The sequence below is a fragment of the Carcharodon carcharias genome, chromosome 13 (assembly GCF_017639515.1).
Source record: "Carcharodon carcharias isolate sCarCar2 chromosome 13, sCarCar2.pri, whole genome shotgun sequence".
In the NCBI taxonomy this organism is placed as follows: Eukaryota; Metazoa; Chordata; class Chondrichthyes; order Lamniformes; family Lamnidae; genus Carcharodon; species Carcharodon carcharias.
Genome location: NC_054479.1, coordinates 61856170 through 61879927, shown reverse-complemented (window position 1 = coordinate 61879927; position 23758 = coordinate 61856170). Strand labels below are relative to the sequence as shown.

The 23758-nt window shown below is 44.4% G+C and overlaps 1 protein-coding gene across 3 annotated transcripts in view; it reads right to left on the bottom strand.

Moving 5' to 3' along the window:
* cabin1 (calcineurin binding protein 1) overlaps nucleotides 1–23758 on the bottom strand; it is a 589218-nt gene that overhangs the window by 553294 nt on the left and 12166 nt on the right. For all 3 annotated transcript variants that reach the window (XM_041202355.1, XM_041202357.1, XM_041202356.1), the window contains exons 4-6: nucleotides 13289–13423; nucleotides 12499–12679; nucleotides 4134–4263 (exon numbers count right to left, since the gene is read on the bottom strand). In XM_041202355.1, the coding sequence (XP_041058289.1) occupies nucleotides 4134–4263; nucleotides 12499–12679; nucleotides 13289–13423 (446 nt within the window). The remainder of the gene's footprint in view (nucleotides 1–4133; nucleotides 4264–12498; nucleotides 12680–13288; nucleotides 13424–23758) is intronic.

The window sequence follows — 23758 nt, the reverse complement described above, 5'->3', positions numbered from 1 at the left end:
GACTGAGAGTAAATTAGCCAGGAATATAAAAACACATTGTAAGAGCTTTCACAAGTATATAAAAAGGAAGAGAGTAGCTAAAGTAAATGTTGATCTCCTAGAAGCAGAGACAGGAGAAGTTATCATGGGGAATGAGGAAATTGCACAGGTGTTGAACAAATACTTTGTGTCCGTCTTCACAACGGAAGACACAAGTTGCATACCAGAAATAGAGGGTAACCTAGGGGCTAAAAAGAGTGAGGAAATTAAGGTAATTAATATCAGTATAGAAAAAGTGCCAGAGAAAATTAAGGAACTAAAATCTGAAACCCCCAGGGCTGATGGCCTACACCACACGGTCCTAAGAGAGACAGCTGCAGAGATAGTAGATGCGCTGGCTATGACTTTCCAAAATTCCTTAGGTTTGGGACCAGTCCCACTAAATTGGAAGTTGGCAAAAGCAACACTGCTTTTCAAGAAAGGGGGGAAGAGAGAAAACAGGGAACTACAGGCCAGTTATCTTGACATCAGTCATTGGATGCTGGAATCTGTTAAGGAAGTCTTAACAATGCATTTCAAAAAGCATAGTATGATTAGAACAAGTCAACATGGTTTTACAGAAGGGAAATCCTGTTTGACAGATTTATTAGCAATTTTTGGAGGATGTAACAAGTAGGGTAGAAAAAGGGGAACCAGCAGATTTAGTGTACCTGGGTTTCTATAAAGCATTCAATAAGGTGCCACACAAAAGCTTAATAGGCAAGATAAGAGTTCATGGAGTTGGGGGTAATATATTAGCATGGATAGAGGATTGGTTAATGGACAGGAAGCAAAGAGTAGGGATAAACAGGGCATTTTCAAGTTGACAGGCTGTGACTAGTGGAGTGCCGCAAGGATCAGTGCTGGGGCCTTAGCTATTTACAATCTATATTAACGGCTTAGATGAAGAGACAGAGAGTAACATATCTACGTTTGCTGACGATACAAAGCTCGATGAGAAGGTAAGCTCTGGGGTGTGAACAGAAGCTGCAAAGCTATATGAATAGGTTAAGTGAGTGGGCAACAAAATGCAGATGGAGTATAATGTAGGGAAGTGTGAGGTTATTCACTTTGACCATAAGAATAGAAAAGCAGAATTTTTTTGAACGGTGTGAAACTTGTAAATGTTGATGTTCAGGGAGACTTGTGTATACTCATACAAGAAATGCAGAAAGTTAGCATGCAGGTACAATAAGCAATTAGGATGGCAAATGGCATGTTGGCCTTTATTGCAAGGGTATTGGAGTACAGCAATAAAGAAGTCTTGCTACAATTGTACATGCTTTTGGTAAGACCACATCTGGAATACTGTGTACAGTTTGGTCTCCATGTTTAAAGAAAGGATATACTTGCAATGGAGGCAGTACAAAAAGGCTCACTAAATAGGATTACCCTTTCATCCAGGAACCAAGGATGAGAGACTGAGTAAAATGGTCCTACATGCTTTGGAGTTCAGAAGAATGAGAAACAATCTCATTGAAACATACAAGATTCTGAAAGGTAGACTCAGAGATTGTTTCTGCTGGTTGGGGAAACTAAATCACAGGGGCACAGTCTTAGGGGGGTGTTGATCAATTAGGACTGCGATGAGGTATTACTTCACTTAAAGGGTTATGAATCTTTAGAATTGTCAACCAGAGGGTTGCAGATGCTCCATTGTTAAATACATTTAAGGCTGGGATAAATTGAAGCCAGAGATCAGCCACGATTGTATTGAGTAGCTCAACAGGCCATATGGTCTATTCATGAGCCTATTACTTGTGTTCTAGTTACATGGAGAGGTTGAAGAAGCTAGGCTTGTTCGCCTTAGAGTCGAGACGTTAAAGGGGAAATTTGATAGAGGTGTTCAAAATTAAGAAAATTTTTGGTAGTGTAAATTAGGAGAAACTGTTTCCACTGGCAGGAGGGCCAGCATCTAAAAAGTATAGATTTAGTTAATTGGTACATGGAGAAATAAATCGTACCCTGCGAGTTGTTGTGATCTTGAATGCATTGTCTGAAGGGGTGGTGGAAGCAGATTCAATGGTATTTTTCAAAAAGGGAATTGGATAAGTACTTGAAGGTAAATATTTTGCAAGAGTATGGGGAAAGAGTAGAGGATTAGGACTAACTGTATAGCTCTTCAGGGGCTGGCACAGGCATGACAATCCTAATGGTCTGCACTGTATCATTCCATAAAGCAACTCCTCTAATAAAAGAGGAACCTTTCAGTTCAGTACGTAACATGCTCGCCACACAAGTGGCAGGCAATAACCATATCCATCACTGGGTCTAACCAACTCCCCTCCACATTCAACAGCATTACCATAGCCAAATCCCCTACTATCAACATCTTGCGTCTTACCACTGACCTGAAACTTGACACTGACCTGTAAAATAATTAGAGCACGTCAGAGGCTGGGAGCTCCTTAGCGAGTAACTCACGGCCTGGCTCCCCAAAGGCACAAGTCAGGAGTACGATGGATCGTCTTGCCATTTACCTGGATGAATGCAGCTCCAACAACACTGAAGAAACTCCACACCATCCAGTGCAAAGCTGCCTACTTGATAAGCATCCCATCCACCACCATAAACATCCACTCCCTCCACCACTGACACATTGTGGTTGCTGTATAAGGTACAATGCAGCAACCCACCCAAAGCTGCTTCAACAGCACCTTCAAAACCTGCGATCTCTACCACATAGAAGGACAAGGGCAGCAGGTAAATGTGAACACCACCACCTACAAGTTCCTCCCCAAGTCACAGACGATCCTGACTTGGAACAGTATCACCATTCCTTCATCGTCACTAGAACCTAGCAGCAATTTGGGAGTACCTTCACATCGCAGACTTCAAAAATCCAAGGCGGCAGCTCACCACCACCTTCTCAAGGGCAATAAATGCTGACCTTGCCAACACCCCACAATCCATGCATTAAGAAAAAACAGAGTCATCAGGTATAGAATGCTGAAACAGAACAAAAAACATCTCACTACAGAAAATGCTGTAGCAACAAGCAAAAGTCTTTACACAATAAAAGCTAGTTCTAGTTAGAAACAACAGAGTTTTACCTCCAAAAGTCATTAAAAGGCAGTGTATTCATGAAAGAGTGCTTTGCAAACTCTGCTTAAGAACTGAAGTCAAAAGAGCTCGCCAGACACTGGAATGCTGCAAAGTGAGTACAGGCACACTCTTTCAAACTGGACTGTGTAGAGTTTGTATTAAGCATGAAACTACAAATATTTGTTAAAGATACTTGGCCTCCAACTGAGGCCAATACAACTGACAGGAAGAACTTACAAAGCACTGTTCCCAGCTTCTGCTCTTTCCCTCCTTTCATTACCATATATTTATCCAACTTTCCTCTCCCTTTTATTATCATTCTTTTGTTCACACCTTCATTCTTTCTTCTTCTTTGACCTGCTTGTATTCATTCAGACTTCTTCTTTCTCCACCCTTCCTATTTCTTCCTCTTCTTGCCATCCATTTTATCCCCATTATCTCATCTTCTATCCCACTATTTGCCATCCAATATACCCTCACTCCTGCATCCATTTTGCATCGTCCTCTCTGCATCCATTATGTCATTCATCTCTCAATTTTCCCCTTCTCCTCACTATCCATTCCGTCCACAAACCCTTGCAATCCAGTCTAGCCCTCTCCACTCCTCGGACTATCAACTGTCCCAGTTTCACCTCCACCCATTTTCCCTGCCCTTCCCTCACTATCCATTCACCTCTTCATTATCTCACCCTCCCTTCGCCATCTGTCCCCATCCTTGCATTCATATTTCCATCCACTTGCTACCTTTTTGCCTCCATTTTGGCCCATCTTTGCCATTTATTTTCCACCTCCCCTTTCATGCTCATAGATTTTGCACTTCAAGCGCACTTGATAATTGAACTTATAAATTTGATGATTTTTCAGCATCTTTGCCATATCTACAGACACAAAATTTTCAAGTCCATTGTTCAGCAAAGGATAATTATCAAAGCCTGAGCTCAATGCTGAAAATAGATCTACCATGCTGCAGACTACAATTTTCTTTGCTACTACTGGAAAGGACAGAAAGAGACAAAATTACACAATACCAAATTATATCAGAGCTATGCAGTAACAGATTAAAAACTTACCATTTCAAGAACATACGGAAGGAATCCTTTCTCAAACAAGGCTGTTCTTCAAAGATTTTCTCTTTTAAAACTAAACCCTTGCTGTACCGACAGTCCTTCTCCAAAGCTTTGCAAATATAATAAAGACAATCTGAAACAGGAGAGAAGATCAATGCGATTTTGGTGCTTTTTCTGATTATGCATGAAGCTTGCTCACTAAGCTGCCACCATCCATGCACCCTTCAATATCTATAATAATCAGTTTAATTAACTTCAGAAATTGGCTTCAAAACCCATGTTAAATCTTAAGCATCGGTCTGTTTTGAATGACTTCTAAACCAGGCGCACTAAGCATGTACCTGTCTGTGTGAAAATCAAATCTACACAAACTACCCATGTAAAGATCGCAAATTTAAAGTCTGGGATTTATTCTGCCATTTCTCAGATGCTTCTAATAATTTTAAAATGCTCCCTTCAGTTAAATGCTACAATTGAGGCAGGAATGGCCATTGACAACACAGAACAGCAGCAACATGAGTCATGCAGAGTGCCAGAGTTTCATACCTAATCTGGGCAAAACCAACCACATGGCTTAAAAGAGCACAGAAGTTTGGGTGTAAGAAATCATGCGTTCGGCTACAATACACCCAAATCTCTATCTTTTATGTCTAACCAAGCCATCCACAAAACTAGTCGCACCCTCGACTATCAAATGTGAGTATCCTGCAATTGAGCTTGCATGGGCATGGTCTCAACAGCACATTCCGATTTGCATCTGGTCTCCCCACCGCCAATTATCTTCATTGAGATTAACTCTGTATCATCAGTTCTTTGGATGTATTTTTAGGGCAATGTATAAGTCACATCGACAATTGAAAAGTTACCCCAATCGCAGGTTCTTAAAAATGCTGTTGTTGATGAATATGAATGAAGATTAAATTAACTGAAGCTTTAAGGCTTTGGTGAGGTCACATCTGGAATAAAGTATGCAGTTTTGATCCACATATTTAAGGAAGGATATGCTTACATCAGAGGCAGTACAGCAATGGTTTACGAAACTGCTTCCTGGGATGAGGGGGTTGCCCGATAATGAAAGGCTGAGTAAATTGAGCCTATATTCTCTGGAGTTTAGAAGAATGAGAGGCGATCTGATTGAAACACCCAAGATTCAGAACAGGCTTGATAGGGTGAATGCTGAGAAATTGTTTCCGCTGGTCAGGAATCTAGAACAGAGGGACACAGTCTCAGGATAAGGGGCGGAGCATTTAGGTCTGAGATGAGGGGAAATTACTTCATTCAAAGGGTTGCGAATCTTTGGAATTCTCTACTCCAGAGGGTTGTGGATGCTCTATTGTTGAAAACATTCAAGGGTGGGATAGACAGATTTTTGATCTTTCAGGATTCAAGGGATATGGGGAGTGGGTGGGAAAGTAAATTCAAAATCCAGGATCAGCCACGATGGTGTTGAACAGCGGTGCAGGCTTGATGGGCTGCGTGCTCCACTCTTGCTCCTATTTCTTGTATTCTTGTGACTCAAAGAAATAATCTACTCATATGAGATAAAAACAAAAAACTGCGGATGCTGGAAATCCAAAACAAAAACAGAATTACCTGGAAAAACTCAGCAGGTCTGGCAGCATCGGCGGAGAAGAAAAGAGTTGACATTGCGAATCCTCATGACCCTTCAACAGAACTGAGTGAATATTAGGAGAGGGGTGAAATATAAGCTGGTTTAAGGTGTGCGGGTTAGGGGGTGTGGTTGTAGGGACAAGCAAGCAGTGATAGGAGCAGATAATCAAAAGATGTCACAGACAAAGGAACAAAGAAGTGTTGGAGTTGGTGATATTATCTAAACAAATGTGCTAATTAAGAATGGATGGCAGGGCACTCAAGGTATAGCTCTAGTGGGGATGGGATGGAAAGACTAGCAGGGCATAAAAGATTTAAAAATAATGGAAATAGGGGGAAAAGAAAAATCTATATAAATTATTGGAAAAGACAAAAGGAAGGGGGAAGAAATGGAAAGGGGGTGGAGATGGAGGAGGGGGTCCAAGATTTAAAGCTGTTGAATTCAATATTCAGTCCAGAAGGCTGTAAAGTGCCTAGTCGGAAGATGAGGTGCTGTTCCTCCAGTTTGCGTTGGGCTTCACTGGAACAATGCAGCAAACCAAGGACAGATGTGTGGGCAAGAAAGGAGGGTGGAGTATTAAAATAGCAAGTGACAGGGAGGTTTGGGTCTTTCTTGCAGACAGACCGCAGGTGTTCTGCAAAGTGGTCGCCCAGTTTACGTTTGGTCTCTCCAATGTAGAGGAGACCGCATTGAGAGCAATGAATGCAGTAGACGAAGTTGGGGGAAATGCAAGTGAAATGTTGCTTCACTTGAAAGGAGTGTTTAGGCCCCTGGACGGTGAGGAGAGAGGAAGTGAAGGGGCAGGTGCTGCATCTTTTGCGTGGGCATGGGGAGGTGCCATAGGTGGGGGTTGAGGAGAAGGGGGTGATGGAGGAGTGGACCAGGGTGTCCCGGAGGGAATGATCCCTACGGAATGCCACCAGGGGGGTGAAGGGAAGATGTGTTTGGTGGTGGCATCATGCTGGAGTTGGCGGAAATGGCGGAGGATGATCCTTTGAATGCGGAGGCTGGTGGGGTGATACGTGAGGACAAGGGGGACCCTATCATGTTTCTGGGAGGGAGGAGAAGGCGTGAGGACGGATGCGTGGGAGATGGGCCGGACACGGTTGAGGGTCCTGTCAACGACCGTGGATGGAAAACCTCGATTAAGGAAGAAGGAGGGCATGTCAGAGGAACTGTTTTTGAAGGTAGCATCATCAGAATAGATGCGATGGAGGCGAAGGAACTGAGAGAACGGGATGGAGTCCTTACAGGAAGTGGGGTGTGAGGAGCTGTAGTCAAGGTAGCTGTGGGAGTCAGTAGGCTTGTAATCGATATTGGTGGACAGTCTAACACCAGAGATTGAGACAGAGAGGTCAAGGAAGGGAAGGGAAGTGTCAGAGATGGACCATGTGAAAATGATGGAGGGGTGGAGATTGGAAGCAAAATTAATAAATTTTTCCAAATCCCAACGAGAGCATGAAGCAGCACCGAATTAATCTTCGATGTACCGGAGAAAGAGTTGTGGAAGGGGGCCGGAGTAGGACTAGAACAAGGAATGTTCCACATACCCCATAAAGAGACAGGCATAGCTGGGGCCCATGCGGGTACCCATATCCACACCTTTTAGTTGGAGGAAGTGAGAGCAGTTAAAGGAGAAATTGTTCAGTGTGAGAACAAGTTCAGCCAGACGGAGGAGAGTAATGGTGGATGGGGGTTGTTCGGGCCTCTGTTCAAGGAAGAAGCTAAGGGCCCTCAGACCATCCTGGTGGGGGATGGAGGTGTAGAGGGATTAGACGCCCATGGTGAAGAGGAAGCGGTTGGGACCAGGGAACTGGAAATTGTTGTGTGACGTAAGGTGTCAGAGGAATCACGGATGTAGGTGGGAAGGGACTGGACAAGGGGAGAGAGAAGGGAGTCAAGATTACGAGAAGAGTTCCGTGGGGCAGAAACAGGCTGACACGATCGGTCTACCAGGTCAGTTCTGTTTGTGGATTTTGGGTAGGAGGTAGAAGCGGGCCGTCCGAGGTTGGGCGACTATCAGGTTGGAAGCTGTGGGAGGAAGATCTCCAGAGGAGATGAGGTCAGTGACAGTCATCGGACAGCCTGCTTCTACTTCCTACCCAAAATCCACAAACAGAACTGTCCCGGTAGACCGATCGTGTCAGCATGTTCAGGCCCACCGAACTCATTTCTCATTATCTTGACTCCCTTCTCTGTCCCCTTGTCCAGTCCCTTCCCACCTACATCCGTGATTCCTCTGACACCTTACGTCACATCAACAATTTCCAGTTCCCTGGCCCCAACCGCTTCCTCTTCACCATGGACGTCCAATCCCTCTACACCTCCATACCCCACCAGGATGGTCTGAATGCCCTTAGCTTCTTCCTCGAGCAGAGGCCCGAACAATCCCCATCCACCACTACTCTCCTCCATCTGGCTGAACTTGTTCTCACACCGAACAATTTCTCCTTTAACTCCTCTCACTTCCTCCAAATAAAAGGTGTGGCTATGGGTACCCGCATGGGCCCCAGCTATGCCTGTCTCTTTATGGGGAATGTGGAACATTCCTTGTTCCAGTCCTACTCCGGCCCCCTTCCACAACTCTTTCTCCGGTACATCGATGATTACTTCATGCCCTCGTCAGGACTTGGAAAAATGTATTAATTTTGCTTCCAATCTCCACCTCTCCATCATTTTCACATGGTCCATCTCTGACACTTCCCTTCCTTGACCTCTCTGTCTCAATCTCTGGTGTTAGACTGTCCATCAATATCCATTACAAACCCACCGACTTCCACAGCTACCTTGACTACAGCTCCTCACACCCCACTTCCTGTAAGGACTCCATCCCATTCTCTCAATTCCGTCACATCTGTTCTGATGATGCTACCTTCAAAAACAGTTCCTCTGACATGTCCTCCTTCTTCCTTAACCGAGGTTTTCCATCCACGGTCGTTGACAGGGCCCTCAACCGTGTCCGGCCCATCTCCCGCGCATCCGCCCTCATGCCTTCTCCTCCCTCCCAGAAATATGATAGGGTCCCCCTTGTCCTCACTTATCACCTCACCAGCCTCCGCATTCAAAGGATCATCCTCCGCCATTTCCGCCAAAGCCAGCATGATGCCACCACCAAACACATCTTCCCTTCACCCCCCACCGGCAGCATTCCATAGGGATCGTTCCCTCCGGGACACCCTGGTCCACTCCTCCATCACCTCCTTCTCCTCAACCCCTACCTATGGCACTTCACCATGCCCACGCAAAAGATGCAACACCTGCCCCTTCACTTCCTCTCTCCTCACCATCCAAGGGCCCAAATACTCCTTTCAAGTGAAGCAGCATTTCAGTTGCATTTCCCCCAACTTAGTCTACTACATTCGTTGCTCCCAATGCGGTCTCCTCTACATTGGAGAGACCAAACGTAAATTGGGCGACCGCTTTGCAGAACACCTGCGGTCTGTCCACAAGAAAGTTCCAAACCTCCCTGTCACTTGCCATTTTAATACTCCACCCTGCTCTCTTGCCCACGTCTGTCCTTGGCTTGCTGCATTGTTCCAGTGAAGCCCAACGCAAACTGGAGGAACAGCACCTCATCTTCTGACTAGGCACTTTACAGCCTTCCGGACTGAATATTGAATTCAACAGCTTTAGATCTTGAACTCCCACCTCCATCTCCACCCGCTTTCCGTTTCTTCCCCTTCCTTTTGTTTTTTCCAATAATTTATATAGATTTTTCTTTTCCCACCTATTTCCATTATTTTTAAATCATGTATGCCCTGCTAGTCTTTCCACCCCACCTCCACTAGAGCTGTAGCTTGAGTGCCCTGCCATCCATTCTTAATTAGCATATTCGTTTAGATAATATCACCACCTTCAACACTTCTTTGTTCCTTTGTCTGTGACATCTTTTGATTATCTGCTCCTATCACTGCTTGCTTGTCCCTACAACCACAGCCCCCTCCCTCACCCATCTTAAACCAGCTTATATTTCACCCCTCTCCTAATATTCACTCAGTTCTGTTGAAGGGTCATGAGGACTCGAAACATCAACTCTTTTCTTTTCCGTTCATGCTGCCAAACCTGCTGAATAAATCTACTTAAATGGGTTCAGCATCTCCTTGGACCTCAATTGTTTGCACTGATTTATGAACAGATACATCCACCTTAAACATGGGCATATTCTAATAACACCCAGAGGATATTGGGACGCTATTTGGCATTTGCAAAATGGACACGTTGTTGGGTGCAACTTCCAGGTTGAGCCCAATGAGGGATCACTTAGCATTGATAAATTACCAGCAGATAGAACAAAAGCAAGTAGCACAGTCAATACAGAAACAGGAAGGAAGAAATAAATAGCACAGCACAGACGTTAAAGTTAATGGACCGCAATTTATCGTCAGCAGCTAAGTAACAACATTCACCACTGACTTTAAAGAAAGTTGCCCACAAAGATCTAATGATCTTGTGGTGTGGATGTCACCTTTCCCAGCATTAATCTAATTCTAGCATCAACTATAAAGGCTCTCCAGCATCCAGCAAGTGATGCCATTAAATAGACCAAGCATCCAATCATATTGAAGAATTCTCACAGACAACAAACCAAGAAGCAAAATGCACCAATCATCCTTCACTTTTTAATCCTTTTACAAATAGCAAAGGTAAGATTAAAGTAGTTGAAATATTAATAAAACTCTATGGAATTATCATAATTGAGAAAGTTGACATTCCACAAAAATAAAATTAGTTTTTCAGGGAAGTTGGTCAGCAATAATCATGACTTAATAAACTGTTAAAAATCTGGTTAATGCCATTCAACGATGTTTTTCCAAGGGTTTTTATAGTGAGATTAATAGCATAAAAAGTGAACGCTCACACCAAATCATGTGATTTCTAACATTACCATCTACAGTGATTTCAACAGTACATTCTGTGGAGGGGCAGCAAATCAGTGACAGCAACATGTAGATTTCCTTATTTAACTGTGCATACCACAATTGCTATCAGTTTCACAGCTGAAATGACAGCAAATACTGACATTACAACCATTGATACCATTACAGCCACAAAATCCAGGACACAACAGACAGTAAGCATTAAAAAACAGCAGGTTGTTGACTTCTTAAAGCTGGTAAGCACCCAGCTTTGAGCTACACAACAATTACTTTTCTGTCTCAAACCGTATGGTGCTGATACACCATGGCACTTTTCATGAGGGATACTTATGACTAATTATCCACAGCGCAAGTTACAATCATCTAGCATGATTGTCCCAAAAAATTGATTCCCAATATAGATTTTCTAAATCATAACAAATTATTATCTTGTAAGAAGCAATCCAGGTGTTTTTCTGTCCAAACAAGAACTCTTTTCATAAATAATCTTCCAGTAAGTACTCTGGCTTACAATACCAAAGACTCTAAAGACTGGAGCCACTGCACATCTGCATTACATTCCACAGAGTTGTGTGATCAATGATACACCACAAAGGGCTGACACGTGAAACACAGTTAACTCATTCCAGTATCAAATTAAAGACTCTCCAAGGGGTCAATTAACTCCACTCAGATTCTTACATTTAAAAATTCACTGGGAGCTATAAGTCTGCATCAGGCATTCATTAGGGTTTAGTACAAGTTTCATGTCAAAGTTTACTCTTGTTATTCTTTAAGGAATGTAGAATAAATTTAGCTCTATTAAATCAAATACCTCTTTCACCATTAATAAAACTCAAAAGTCAGGTGTTAGTGCTGCAGGAGAGGAATGCCTCAGGTGAGGAAGTTGCAGAAAGAAAGGAGACCAGCTCCAGTGAAAGAATTTAGAAATAAATCTGCAAGAGCTCCCCTTAGCCTAGGTCACAGTCTGCCAGGCAGCAAGCCAAAGGGCAGGAAGCAGCAACCAAGATCAGAAGTAATAACAAGAATGGGTAAGGGGGCAAGAATGAGCAGGTGGTAGTAAATCAAGCCACAGTGGCCACTGTGACAATGGCAGCAAAGGTTTGGGCTCCAGAAGCGTTAGGAATAGTGGGTCGGAGGGCCATTTAACAAAATAAAATTTTCAATTTTAAAAATAATTGAGTTCCAACAAGCTTACTTTATTCAAAATAACTGAAGTTGCTTCCCAGATATACCTATGGACTTGGGCAGTCTCAAACACTAATTCAACAACAGCATCCAGCATGGAGCACTCAGACCAAGTAAAATAAACAGAGAAACTGAAAAGTACGACAAACAATTCAACATAAATGCAACTGCAGAAAAACAATTGTGACAGAAAAAATATTGACTGCAGGAAGTATAAATTTTTTTTAGAAGATTGAATTAAAAAAGATTGAATTTAATAGTAATTATGATAAATTTATTTCTTTGTTTCTCCACTTTGCACAGCCAACAGGGTTCATTGCACCACTTAAATATTTTCCTTTCCAAGTCACAGTTTTTTCCCCTGAGAAGGTCTGCTGTGTCATTTTACAAGGCTCAGCAACAAAATATTTCTACCTAGTGGCCATTCTGTGTATGCAGGCCTAGGAGTCAGTGTTGGCTGGCAAATGGACCATGGATGTTATCACAATAAAAATCCAAACCTGCACTCTTCCTGACATCCACACTTTCCAGCAAGGGGCACTGCAGCCACCAGAATGCCACAAGGCCCTGCTCACTGTATAATTCCAATCAGCAGCATTTTAAATATCAAATATTGGTCTAATTGCACTGCGCGCAACTGGTAATCCCCATAGAGAACCATGTTCCAGGAATTCAGGATATTAGAACTTACTGGTGTAATCACTAAGCGTGTACAGCACGGTGATGAGATTGTCCAGACATGGCCAGTGATCGACATTACACTTGAGTCCTTCTTCAAAGGCATGGCGGGCCAGTGGCACTCGAATCAGCCTCAGTGCCACTCTTCCTATTTTGTACCAGAGGTTCACATCTGTAGAGTCCAACATTACAGCCTGTGAAAGAGAATCATTACAAATAAAGAGTTGGATTGGAGAGTGCATGCTCAGAGGTGAAGCAAATTTAGATCCAGAGAAATAAAGGTCCCCATGCACAGTCCAATAAATGGTATTTAGTTTCATATAAATCAATGGTTCTCAAACCGTTAGGAATGTCACTGTATTGGGACAAATGGTCTGTCCAAGTGGGATGCGCAGAAGGGCTGATTTGCTGCAGCCTCTGCACCACTCCATGGCAACCCAAACGGCATGGAAAGTAGAGCAAAGTAAAGTATTGCACATGCAGGAGAACGCAGCGCAAGGGGGAAAGGAGATATAAGTGCAGGAAACCGGCGCAAAGAGAGTGGTGCAAGAAATCATGGAGAAGAGGAGCAAAAAGGATATGCAAGCTTTGTTGGCTTTTTGTAATTTGAACACCAGCAACTATAATTGAGCTTTGCAAAAAACAATGGAGCTTGTTGTTGAAAAGAAATCGAGCTACGACCATTTAACAGTTTCACACCTGGCGAAGTCAGAAAATTGATTTCTGTTAAAAGCTTTTCCAAATGTCCACTGCCAAGTCCCTACATAAGCTTTTTTTTTTTTGCAATAAATATATTTTCTCACCTCCAGGTAAAATTCCATAGCTGTACTTGGGTCATCTTTCTGGGATGCTAAACTGGCCAAGTTTTTATATGTAGAATACTTCAGCATCAATCCAGGGTGCTTTAAGCCTTCATTCTCATCACCAGACAGAACAGCCTACAAGTTAAAATAGTATTATAGTGTGTACATTTCATTAAGGGAATAGACAGCTGTCAGCAAGCAACCTGGAGTTACTCTGAACTCTGTCATGTATAAAGAGGTTTCTCGTGTTAGGCTTAATCAAGTGCTTTCAATTAACACAAGGACAAGAGGTGAGCAATTTGCCCATATCAGCATAACAATTAGGTTTTGTAAAGCAATTTGAACAAGAGAGGATATAAGAGGGGTGACTAAAGCTTAGTCAAGAGGTGGGGCTTAAAGAAAGGGAAGGAGGCAGAAATGTTTGGAGAAGGAACTTCAGATTGCAGGGTCTAGTCAGCCAAAGGCATGCTTGCCAATGGTAGGGCAAAGGAGGGAGGCTGAACAACAGGCCAGAGCCAGAAGCAGAAGAAAGCAGGAAAGGTTGTCAGGCTGGAGGAAGACGAGGACTTTAAGTCTGAGGTGTTAGGGGACCAAGAGCCATTGTAGGTCAGCAAGCACAGAAATGATGGCTGAACGGGGCTTGGATAAGGGCAGCAGAATTCTGCATGAGCTGAATTTTATGGAGGATTGAGCATGGCAAGCTAGCACAGGACATCACTGCAATACACCTGTCCGAGAGGTGGGACAGGCCTGGTTGAGAGTTTCAGCAGCAAATGGGTAAAGGTGGGCCATTTTACAGAAGTGGAAATAGATGCCCCTTGTATTAGGCAGGATGTGAGGAAGATCAGTTCAGGGTCAAATTGCAAGCCCTGGTTGCAAACAGTCTAGTTAAATCTGAACAGTGACCGGGAAAGGAGATTATATCAGTAGCAAGGGTATGAGTTTGAGGTGATGGAAGACCCCTTCAATCTGCCCAATATTAACTGGAGGAAACTGCAGCCAGGTTGTTGGAGAAGCAGCTTAACGTCACAGAATTACTCAAGGAATTGTAAGAGGTGTAAGTAAGTGGAGCTGGGTGTCATTTTTTTATTCACTCATGTGATGTGGGCACGCTGGCTAGACCAACATTTATTGCACATCCCTAATTGCCCTTGAGGTGGTGATGGAAAGCTGCCTTCTTGAACCGCTGTAATGTATATACTGTCATCAACCCGTACATACAAACTGGCCCTTGTCAATGGATGATATCTGCAAGGGACAGCAAGAAGAAGAAGAAATGGAATGGGGTGGTGGGGGCAAGGATAAATCCTAGGGAATTCCAGAAGTAACAGTGTACGAAGAAGAAGAGGAGTAATTGCTGGAGCTGGTCAGCTACAACCGGATGAAAGAGGAACCAAGTGAGGGCAGTCCTGCTAAGCAGAACAACAGAGGAAAGGCAGTGGAGTGGGGGACGGTGTGATTGGCAGAATCATAAGATGAAGGAGGACAAGGCAGGATGGAACATTTCTGAAATAAAAGCAAAATACTGCAGGTTCTGGAAATGTGAAATAAGAAGGAAGTGTTGGAAAAACTCAGGTGACAGCATCTGTGGAGAGAGAAACAGTTAACATTTTGAGACCTTTATGACTCTTCTTTGGAAGAGTACTTCATTGTTTATAATGCACTAAGGTGTACACTACTTGTGAAAAGCACTGTAGAAAAGCAAATATTTCTTTCTATTTACATGGTCAACTAGCATAGGAGCCAGAACGCAGTTTTGTGGGAATCAATGAAGTCAAAGAGGTAGAAGGTGAGTAGAATTGGGTCTTGTGGACAAAGTGAGCTTAAAAAGGGAAATGGGGAGATAGGAGACACATCACAGAAACATAGTTGTTCTGGGTTACAGCATAGGGAAACCTCGAGACTTAGAACTTGAGATTTAAAAATTTCTTTCCAATCCATTGACATAGCGCAGCAATATACTTTTTTATTCATCTGTGGGGTGCGGGCATTGCTGGCTAGGCTAGCATTTATTGCCCATCCCTAATTGCCTATTGCCTTTAAAAAGGTGGTGGTGAGCTGCCTTCTTGAAATGCTGCAGTCCATCTGGTGTAGATGCACTCCTAGTGCCTGGTCCAGTTAAGTTTCTGATCAGTGGCGATCACCCACCTCCCCCCAGGATGTTAACGGTGAGTGATTTAGTGACGTTACTGCATTTGAATGGTGAGAGGTGGTGGCTAGATTCTCACTTGATGGAGATAGTCATTCATGCCACACAAGTACCAATCAGTATTCAAGGGAGTGCTAATTAATATTGAGGTTACCAATCCAGGGGAGGTAGAGGATTAGTGGCAATGTCACCGGACTCATAATCCAGAAGCCCAGGCTAATGTTCTGGGGACACAGGTTTGAATCCCACCAAGGCAGCTGGTGGAAATTAAATTCAATTAATAAATTTGGAATTAAAAAGTTAGTCTCCATAACAATGACTGTGAAACGATTGTCAATTGTCATAGAAACCCATCTGGTTCACTAATGTCCTTTCAGGGGTCTGTAGCCGTGGCCGAGTGGTTAAGGCGATGGACTTGAAACCATTTGGGGTTACCCCACGCAGGTTCAAATCCTGCCGACTACGTTTTCCATTATTTCTGAATTTAACCATTGATCTCAGAAACAGTAAATGTCCTTTCAGGAAGGAACCTTGCCATAAAAACAAAAAACTGCAGATGCTGGAAATCCAAAACAAAAACAGAATTACCTGGAAAAACTCAGCAGGTCTGGCAGCAGCGGCGGAGAAGAACAGAGTCGACGTTTCGAGTCCTCATGACCCTTCAACAGACCTGAGTGAATCTTAGGAAAGGGGTGAAATATAAGCTGGTTTAAGGTGTGGTTGTAGGGACAAGCAAGCAGTGATAGGAGCAGATAATCAAAAGATATCACAGACAAAAGAACAAAAGAACACATAGGTGTTGAAGGTGGTGATATTATCTAATCGAATGTGCTAATTAAGAATGGATGGTAGGGCACTCAAGGTACAGCTCTAGTGGGCGTGGGGTGGAAAGGCTAGCAGGACATACAAGAATTAAAAATAATGGAAATAGGTGGGAAAAGAAAAATCTATATAAATTATTGGAAAAGACAAAAGGAAGGGGGGATAAACAGAAAGGGGGTGGGGATGGAGGAGAGAGTTCAAGATCTAAAGTTGTTGAATTCAATATTCAGTCCGGAAGGCTGTAAAGTACCTAGTCAGAAGATGAGGTGCTGTTCCTGCAGTTTGCACTGGGCTTCACTGGAACAATGCAGCAAGCCAAGGACAGACATGTGGGCAAGAGAGCATGGTGGAGTGTTAAAATGGCAAGCAACAGGGAGGTTTGGGTCATTCTTGCAGACAGACCGCAGGTGTTCTGCAAAGCGGTCGCCCAGTTTACGTTTGGTCTCTCCAATGTAGAGGAGACCGCATTGGGAGCAACAAATGCAGTAGACTAAGTTGGGGGAAATGCAAGTGAAATGCTGCTTCACTTGAAAGGAGTGTTTGGGCCCTTGGACGGTGAGGAGAGAGGAAGTGAAGGGGCAGGTGTTGCATCTTTTGTGTGGGCATGGGGAGGTGCCAAAGGTGGGGGCTGAGGAGTTGGGGGTGATAGAGGAGTGGACCAGGGTGTCCCCTGGGAACGATCCCTACGGAATGCCGCCGGGGGGGGGGGTGAAAGGAAGATGTGCTTGGTGGTGGCATCATGCTGGAGTTGGCGGAAATGGCGGAGGATGATCCTTTGAATGCGGAGGCTGGTGAGGTGATAAGTGAGGACAAGGGGGACCCTATCATGTTTCTGGGAGGGAGGAAAAGGCATGAGAGCGGATGCGCGGGAGATGGGCCGGACACGGTTGAGGGCCCTGTCAACGACCGTGGATGGAAAGCCTCGGTTAAGGAAGGAGGAGGACATGTCAAAGGAACTGTTTTTGAAGGAAGCACCATCAGAACAGATGCGACGGAGGGGAAGGAACTGAGAGAATGGAATGGAGTCCTTACAGGAAGTGGGGTGTGAGGAGCTGTAGTCGAGGTAGCTGTGGGAGTCAGTAGGCTTGTAATGGATATTGATGGACAGTCTAACACCAGAGATTGAGACAGTGAGGTCAAGGAAGGGAAGGGAAGTGTCAGAGAAGGACCATGTGAAAATGATGGAGAGGTGGAGATTGGAAGCAAAATTAATAAATTTTTCCAAATCCCAACGAGAGCATGAAGCAGCACCGAAGTAATCATCCATGTATCGGAGAAAGAGTTGTAGAAGGGGGCCGGAGTAGGACTGGAACAAGGAATGTTCCACATACCCCATAGAGAGACAGGCATAGCTGGGGCCCATGCGGTACCCATAGCCACACCTTTTATTTGGAGGAAGTGAGAGGAGTTGACGAAGAAATTGTTCAGTGTGAGAATAAGTTCAGCCAGACGGAGGAGGGTAGTGGTGGATGGGGATTGTTTGGGCCTCTGTTCGAGGAAGAAGCTAAAGGCCCTCAGACCATCCTGGTGGGGGATGGAGGCGCAGAGGGATTGGATGTCCATGGTGAAGAGGAAGCAGTTGGGGCCAGGGAACTGGAAATTGTTGATGTGACGTAAGGTGTCAGAGGAATCACGGATGTAGGTGGGAAGGGACTGGACAAGGGGAGAGAGAAGGGAGTCAAGATAACGAGAAATGAGTTCTGTGGGGCAGGAGCAAGCTGACACGATCGGTCTACCGGGACAGTCCTGTTTGTGAATTTTGGGTAGGAGGTAGAAGCGGGCCGTCCGAGGTTGGGCGACTATCAGGTTGGAAGCTGTGGGAGAAAGATCTCCAGAGGAGATGAAGTCAGTAACAGTCCTGGAAACAATGGCTTGATGTTCAGTGGTGGGGTCATGGTCCAGGGAGAGGTAGGAGGAAGTGTCTGCGAGTTGATGCTCAGCCTCCGCGAGGCTTACCTTACCTGGTCTGGCATACGTTTGACTCCAGGCTCTCTGAAGTGGCCTAGCAAGCCACTCAGTTGTATCAAAACACTACAAAGTCTACAAAAAGGGATGAAACCAGATGGACCAACCATCTGCGATCTCGGCACCACAAGCGACAACAGCAAACCCAGTCCTGTCAACCCTGCAAAGTCCTCCTTACCAACATCTGGGGGCTTGTGCCAAAATTGGGAAAGCTGACACACAGACTAGTCAAGCAACAGACTTACATAGTCATACTCACAGAATCATAACTCACAGATCATGTCCCATGGTGGCAGTGGTATACAGTTGCAAAGGAGTTGCCCTGGGAGTTCTCAACATCGAATCTGTATCCCATGAAGTCTCATGGCATCAGGTCAAACATGGACAAGGAAATCTCCTCTTGATTTTCATCAGCTGAGGGCAGTAGGTGGTAGACTACTCCTCCTCTATGTTGAACACCACTTGGAGGAAGGGTGGCTAGGGGGCAGAGTGTACTCTGGGTGGAAGACTTCAATGTCCATCACCAGGAGTGGCTCAGTAGCACCACTACAGACCAAGCTGGCCAAGTCCTAAGTGACAAAGCTGCAAGACTGAGTCTGCGGCAGGTGGTGAGGGAACCAAGAGGGAAAAGCCTACTTGACCTTGTCCTCACCAATCTGCCTGTCACAGATGCATCAATCCATGACAGTATTTGTAAGAGTGACCACCGCACAGTCCTTGTGGAGACTAAGTACCGTCTTCACACTGAGGATACCCCCCCATCTTTTTGTGTGGCACTACCACAGTGTGGAATGGGATAGGTCTCAAACAGATCTAGCAACTCAAAACTGGGCATCCACGAGGTGCTGTGGTCTATCAGCTGCAGAATTGCATAAAACCACAATCTGTAATCTCGTGGCCTGGCATATACCCCACTCTACCATTACCATCAAACCAATGGATCAACCCTGGTTCAATGAAGAGTGCAGGAGGGCATGCCAGCAGCAGCACTAAGCATACCTAAAAATGAGGTGACAACCTAGTGAAGCTACAACACAGGATCACTTGCGTGCCAAACAGAAAAGGCAGCATGCAATAGACAGAGCTAAGTGATCCTACAACCAACAGATCAGGACTAAGCTCTGCAGTCCTGCCACATCCAGTCGTGAAGGCTGGTGGACAATTAAAGAACTCAGTGGAGGGGGAGGCTCCACAAATAACCCCATTCTCAATGATGGGGGAGCCCAGCACATCAGTGCAAAAGATAAGGCTGAAGCATTCACAATAATCTTCAGCCAGAGTGCCAAGTGGATGATCCATCTCAACCTCCTCCAGAGGTTCCAGTTTCACAAATACCAGTCTTCAGCCAATTCGGTTCACTCCACGTGATATCAAGAAACTGCTGAAGGCACTGGAAACAGCAAAGGCTATGGGCCCTGACAATGTTCCAACAATAGCACTGAAGACTTATGCTCTGAAACTAGCTATGCCCTTAGCCAAGCTGTTCCAGTACAGCTACAACACTGGCATCTATAGGGCTATGTGGAAAACTGCCCAAGTATGTCCCGTCCGCAATGTTAATGTTAGAATTGTGCTGCAATAGAGTAACTCTTTCGAGTACAAACCCGTTTCCATCTGTTTCAGATGAAGTTACATTGTTTCATAGTTTACCATTGTGAGATTTGAACTCTTGATAATCTTTTAAATGAAAACCAAATCAACAAAATTGGGATAAATCAGGCACAGCCCCTAATTCAGGTCAACTGTAAAACCAAGGACAAAAATTTAAAAGAACCTTACAAACTTTAAATCAAAATGTGATTAAAGGGGTCAACAAAACACCCCAGTCCCCGCGGTGCCCACCGAGCACGGAAGGCCTCGAGAGTGCCAGCAGACACCGCGTGCTCCCTCTCCAGGGACATCCGGCAGCGAACGTAGCCGCGGAAGAGGGACAAACAATGGGCGGGACTCCCCCGTCGATCGCCCGCTGCCTGGACCTGTTAATGGCCAACTTGGCCAGGCCCAGGAGCAGGTTCACGAGGAGGTCCTCCTCCTTCCCGACCCCCTTCCGCACCGGGTGCCCATAGATCAGGAGCGTGGGGCTGAAGTGCAAACAAAACATCAATAAAAGGTTTTTCAAATAACTAAAAAGGGAGTGCAGCCTACAACACCCTATGTATACATGGTCCACGGACTCCACAAGACCGCAAAAAGGGCACTTGTCCTGAGAGTCCGTGAACCTATGCATCCTCTTACTATAGGGGACTGCTGCATGCAACACCCTCCAACCCAGGTCCCCGATAGAAAGGGGGAGGACACCTCCATAGAGGGCCTCCCATCGGGGGCCTCCGCCGCCGGACAGCAACAAGGCACGCCAGGGCGTGTCCGGTCGACGGACAAGGGCGAGAAAATGGAAGGTGTGCAGCAGCAGTCCGTACAAAAAGCCCCTCTTTGCCGTGCCAAAAGGCATGGAGGGCATGTCCCCGAGGTGGCTCATATTGCGGGGCACCAGTACCCGAGGGAGGGTTCGGGGCTTGGGGCCAATGTGGAATTCTGTCCGAACAGGGGAACGTTCAGACGGAAGACCACCGCGCACCTGGGCCACCTCAAGACCCAAAATAACGTCGGGTCCGAGCACGACCGTTCTCAGGTCTTGGATGGCATCGGCTGCGACCTGGACACTCACAGACACGCGTCGCGCCAACTCCTGCGGGAGCATCCAGCCCAGTCCTCTGCCACCCAGCACGTCCCCGATCCTGGTCACCCCTGCGGCCACAGCCCTCCTCTCCGCCAACGACTGAAAAGGACGGAGGGGCGAAATTTTCAGAGTTTTGTGAAAGAGCAGGCCGTTAGGAACTCTTTCGAGTACAAACCTGTTTCCATCTGTTTATTCAGATGAAGTTACATTGTTTCATAGTTTGCCATTGTGAGATTTGAACTCTTGATCCTGTCTTGACATACATCCTTGTGTACCCAAGAGTAGGTTATTCCTCCCCTTGAGGCTGTTCCACCACTCACTTAGATCATGGCTGACCTGGACCTCAGCTACATTTAATCACCTTTTAACTCTTTCAAGTACAAACACGTTTCCATCTGTTTTTCAGATGAAGTTACATTGTTTCATAGTTTGCCATTGTGAGATTTGAACTCCTGATACTCTTTTGAGTAAACCTGTTTCCATCTGTTTCAGATGAAGTTACATTGTTTCATAGTTTGCCATTGTGAGATTTGAACTCTTGATACTCTTTTGAGTAAACCTGTTTCCATCTGTTTCAGATGAAGTTACATTGTTTCATAGTTTGCCATTGTGAGATTTGAACTCTTGATACTCTTTTGAGTAAACCTGTTTCCATCTGTTTCAGATGAAGTTACATTGTTTCATAGTTTGCCATTGTGAGATTTGAACTCTTGTTCTTGGGGTTACAAACCCAGTACCATAACCACTTGGCTATTTAGGCCAAGCAAAATGGCACATTCTATGAATGTAACTCTTTCGAGTACAAACCTGTTTCCATCTGTTTCAGATGAAGTTACATAGTTTGCCATTGTGAGATTTGAACTCTTGATACTCTTTTGAGTAAACCTGTTTCCATCTGTTTCAGATGAAGTTACATTGTTTCAGAGTTTGCCATTGTGAGATTTGAACTCTTGATACTCTTTTGAGTAAACCTGTTTCCATCTGTTTCAGATGAAGTTACATTGTTTCATAGTTTGCCATTGTGAGATTTGAACTCTTGATCTTGGGGTTACAAGCCCAGTACCATAACCACTTGGCTATTTAGGCCAAGCTTAAAAATTACATTGTTTCATAGTTTGCCATTGTGAAATTTGAACTCTTAATCTTGGGGTTACAAACCCAGTACCATAACCACTTGGCTATTTAGGCCAAGCTAATAGGAATGTAACTCTTTTGAATACAAACCCGTTTCCATCTGTTTCAGATGAAGTTACATTGTTTCATAGTTTGCCATTGTGAGATTTGAACTCTTGATACTCTTTTTTTTGAGTAAACCTGTTTCCATCTGTTTCAGATGAAGTTATATTGTTTCATAGTTTGCCATTGTGAGATTTGAACTCTTGAGTCTTGGGGTTACAAACCCAGTACCATAACCACTTGGCTATTTAGGCCAAGCTGCTGCAATAGAGTATATGCTTTAAGTTGGTAATCAGGAGCAGCTGTCTCCAATTGAGGATGTATTAGGGCTTCAATACAAGAGTATAAAAAGGTGTTCACACTGAGCGTTGGGAGAATTGGAAGTGTGTGTTTTCACTTCGCAGGTGTGGAAATAAGTCGCTCTTAAAGTCCAGGCTGGCTTTAACTCATTCTTTCCTCAACATACAAATATTGGATTTAACATGGTAGCAGAGGATGAACATTAAGATCTGGTGATTGATTGTTGAATAAGAAATTTCTGTCTCTATTCTCAAAGAAAAAGCATACTATTCCTGATAACCTCAGTTGCAGAATGCAGGAGGACAATGCAAAATCTCAGGCTTTGACTATCCACTGGTTTTTTCCTCAGAGGCAGAACCATATCAGCAATGGAAAAATGAAGTTGAATTGAGGACACGGGTTACCTTGTTACCCTGGAGGAGGCAAGGTATGGCCTTGGCTTTGTCATTACTACTAATCTTACTTTTTGCAGGTAAAGTATTTTCAGAATTGGATTTGGATACTAAAGCAGGATTAACCCTTCTATTACAGATTTTGAATTGGTTAAGTTTTACGAAAGGGATGATTTGTTGAAGATGATGCATGGTCAACTTTTGATAGATTTAAGAAAATAGTTGACCAGTCATGGAGAAGTACATAATGGGCTTTGATAAGTGATATAAGAGACTGAAAAAGTTTAAGCTCGAAATCCCAGAGTCCATTTTGGCTTTGAAATTACTGGAAAAGATTGCTTCTCGACCAGAAGACTGCTGCCCTAAAGTTTTTTGAGAAAGCAGTCCTTTCCAGCTTCACTTCTATCAAATACAGACAACTCTGCTGTAAAGGGTGGAAGACTCCGTGGTTACTGAAGTTTAAGATTGCCAAAATGAGACAGGTTTCAGTACAAAGATGGGGTTGTTGGTCGGTGATCTTAAGACTGTTGCACTTTTAGCCAATTTGAGAATCACAGTATCTTTGCAGTGTAGGAAGAGGCCATTCGGCCTATTAAGTCTGCACTGGTTCTGAAAGAGCATTCCACCTAGTCCCACTCCCCTGCCTTATCCCTGTAACCTTGCACACTCTCTCTTTTCAGGTAGTAATCCAATTCCTTTTTGAATACTTCCATTGAACCTGTCTGCACCACCCTTTCAGGAAGTTTGTTTCAGGTTCCAACCACCCTCTGGGTGAAATTTTTTCCTCACATTACATTTACTCCATTTGCCAATTATTTTGAATCTGTGCCCTCTAGTTCTTGATGTTCTCTCGAGTAGGAACAGTTTCTCTCTATTTATCCTGTGCATACCCCTCAGGATCTTGAATGCCTCTATCAAGTCTCCTCTCAGCTGCCTTTTCTTCAGGGAAAAGAGTCCCAATCACCCTCATAGCTACAGTTCTTTATCCC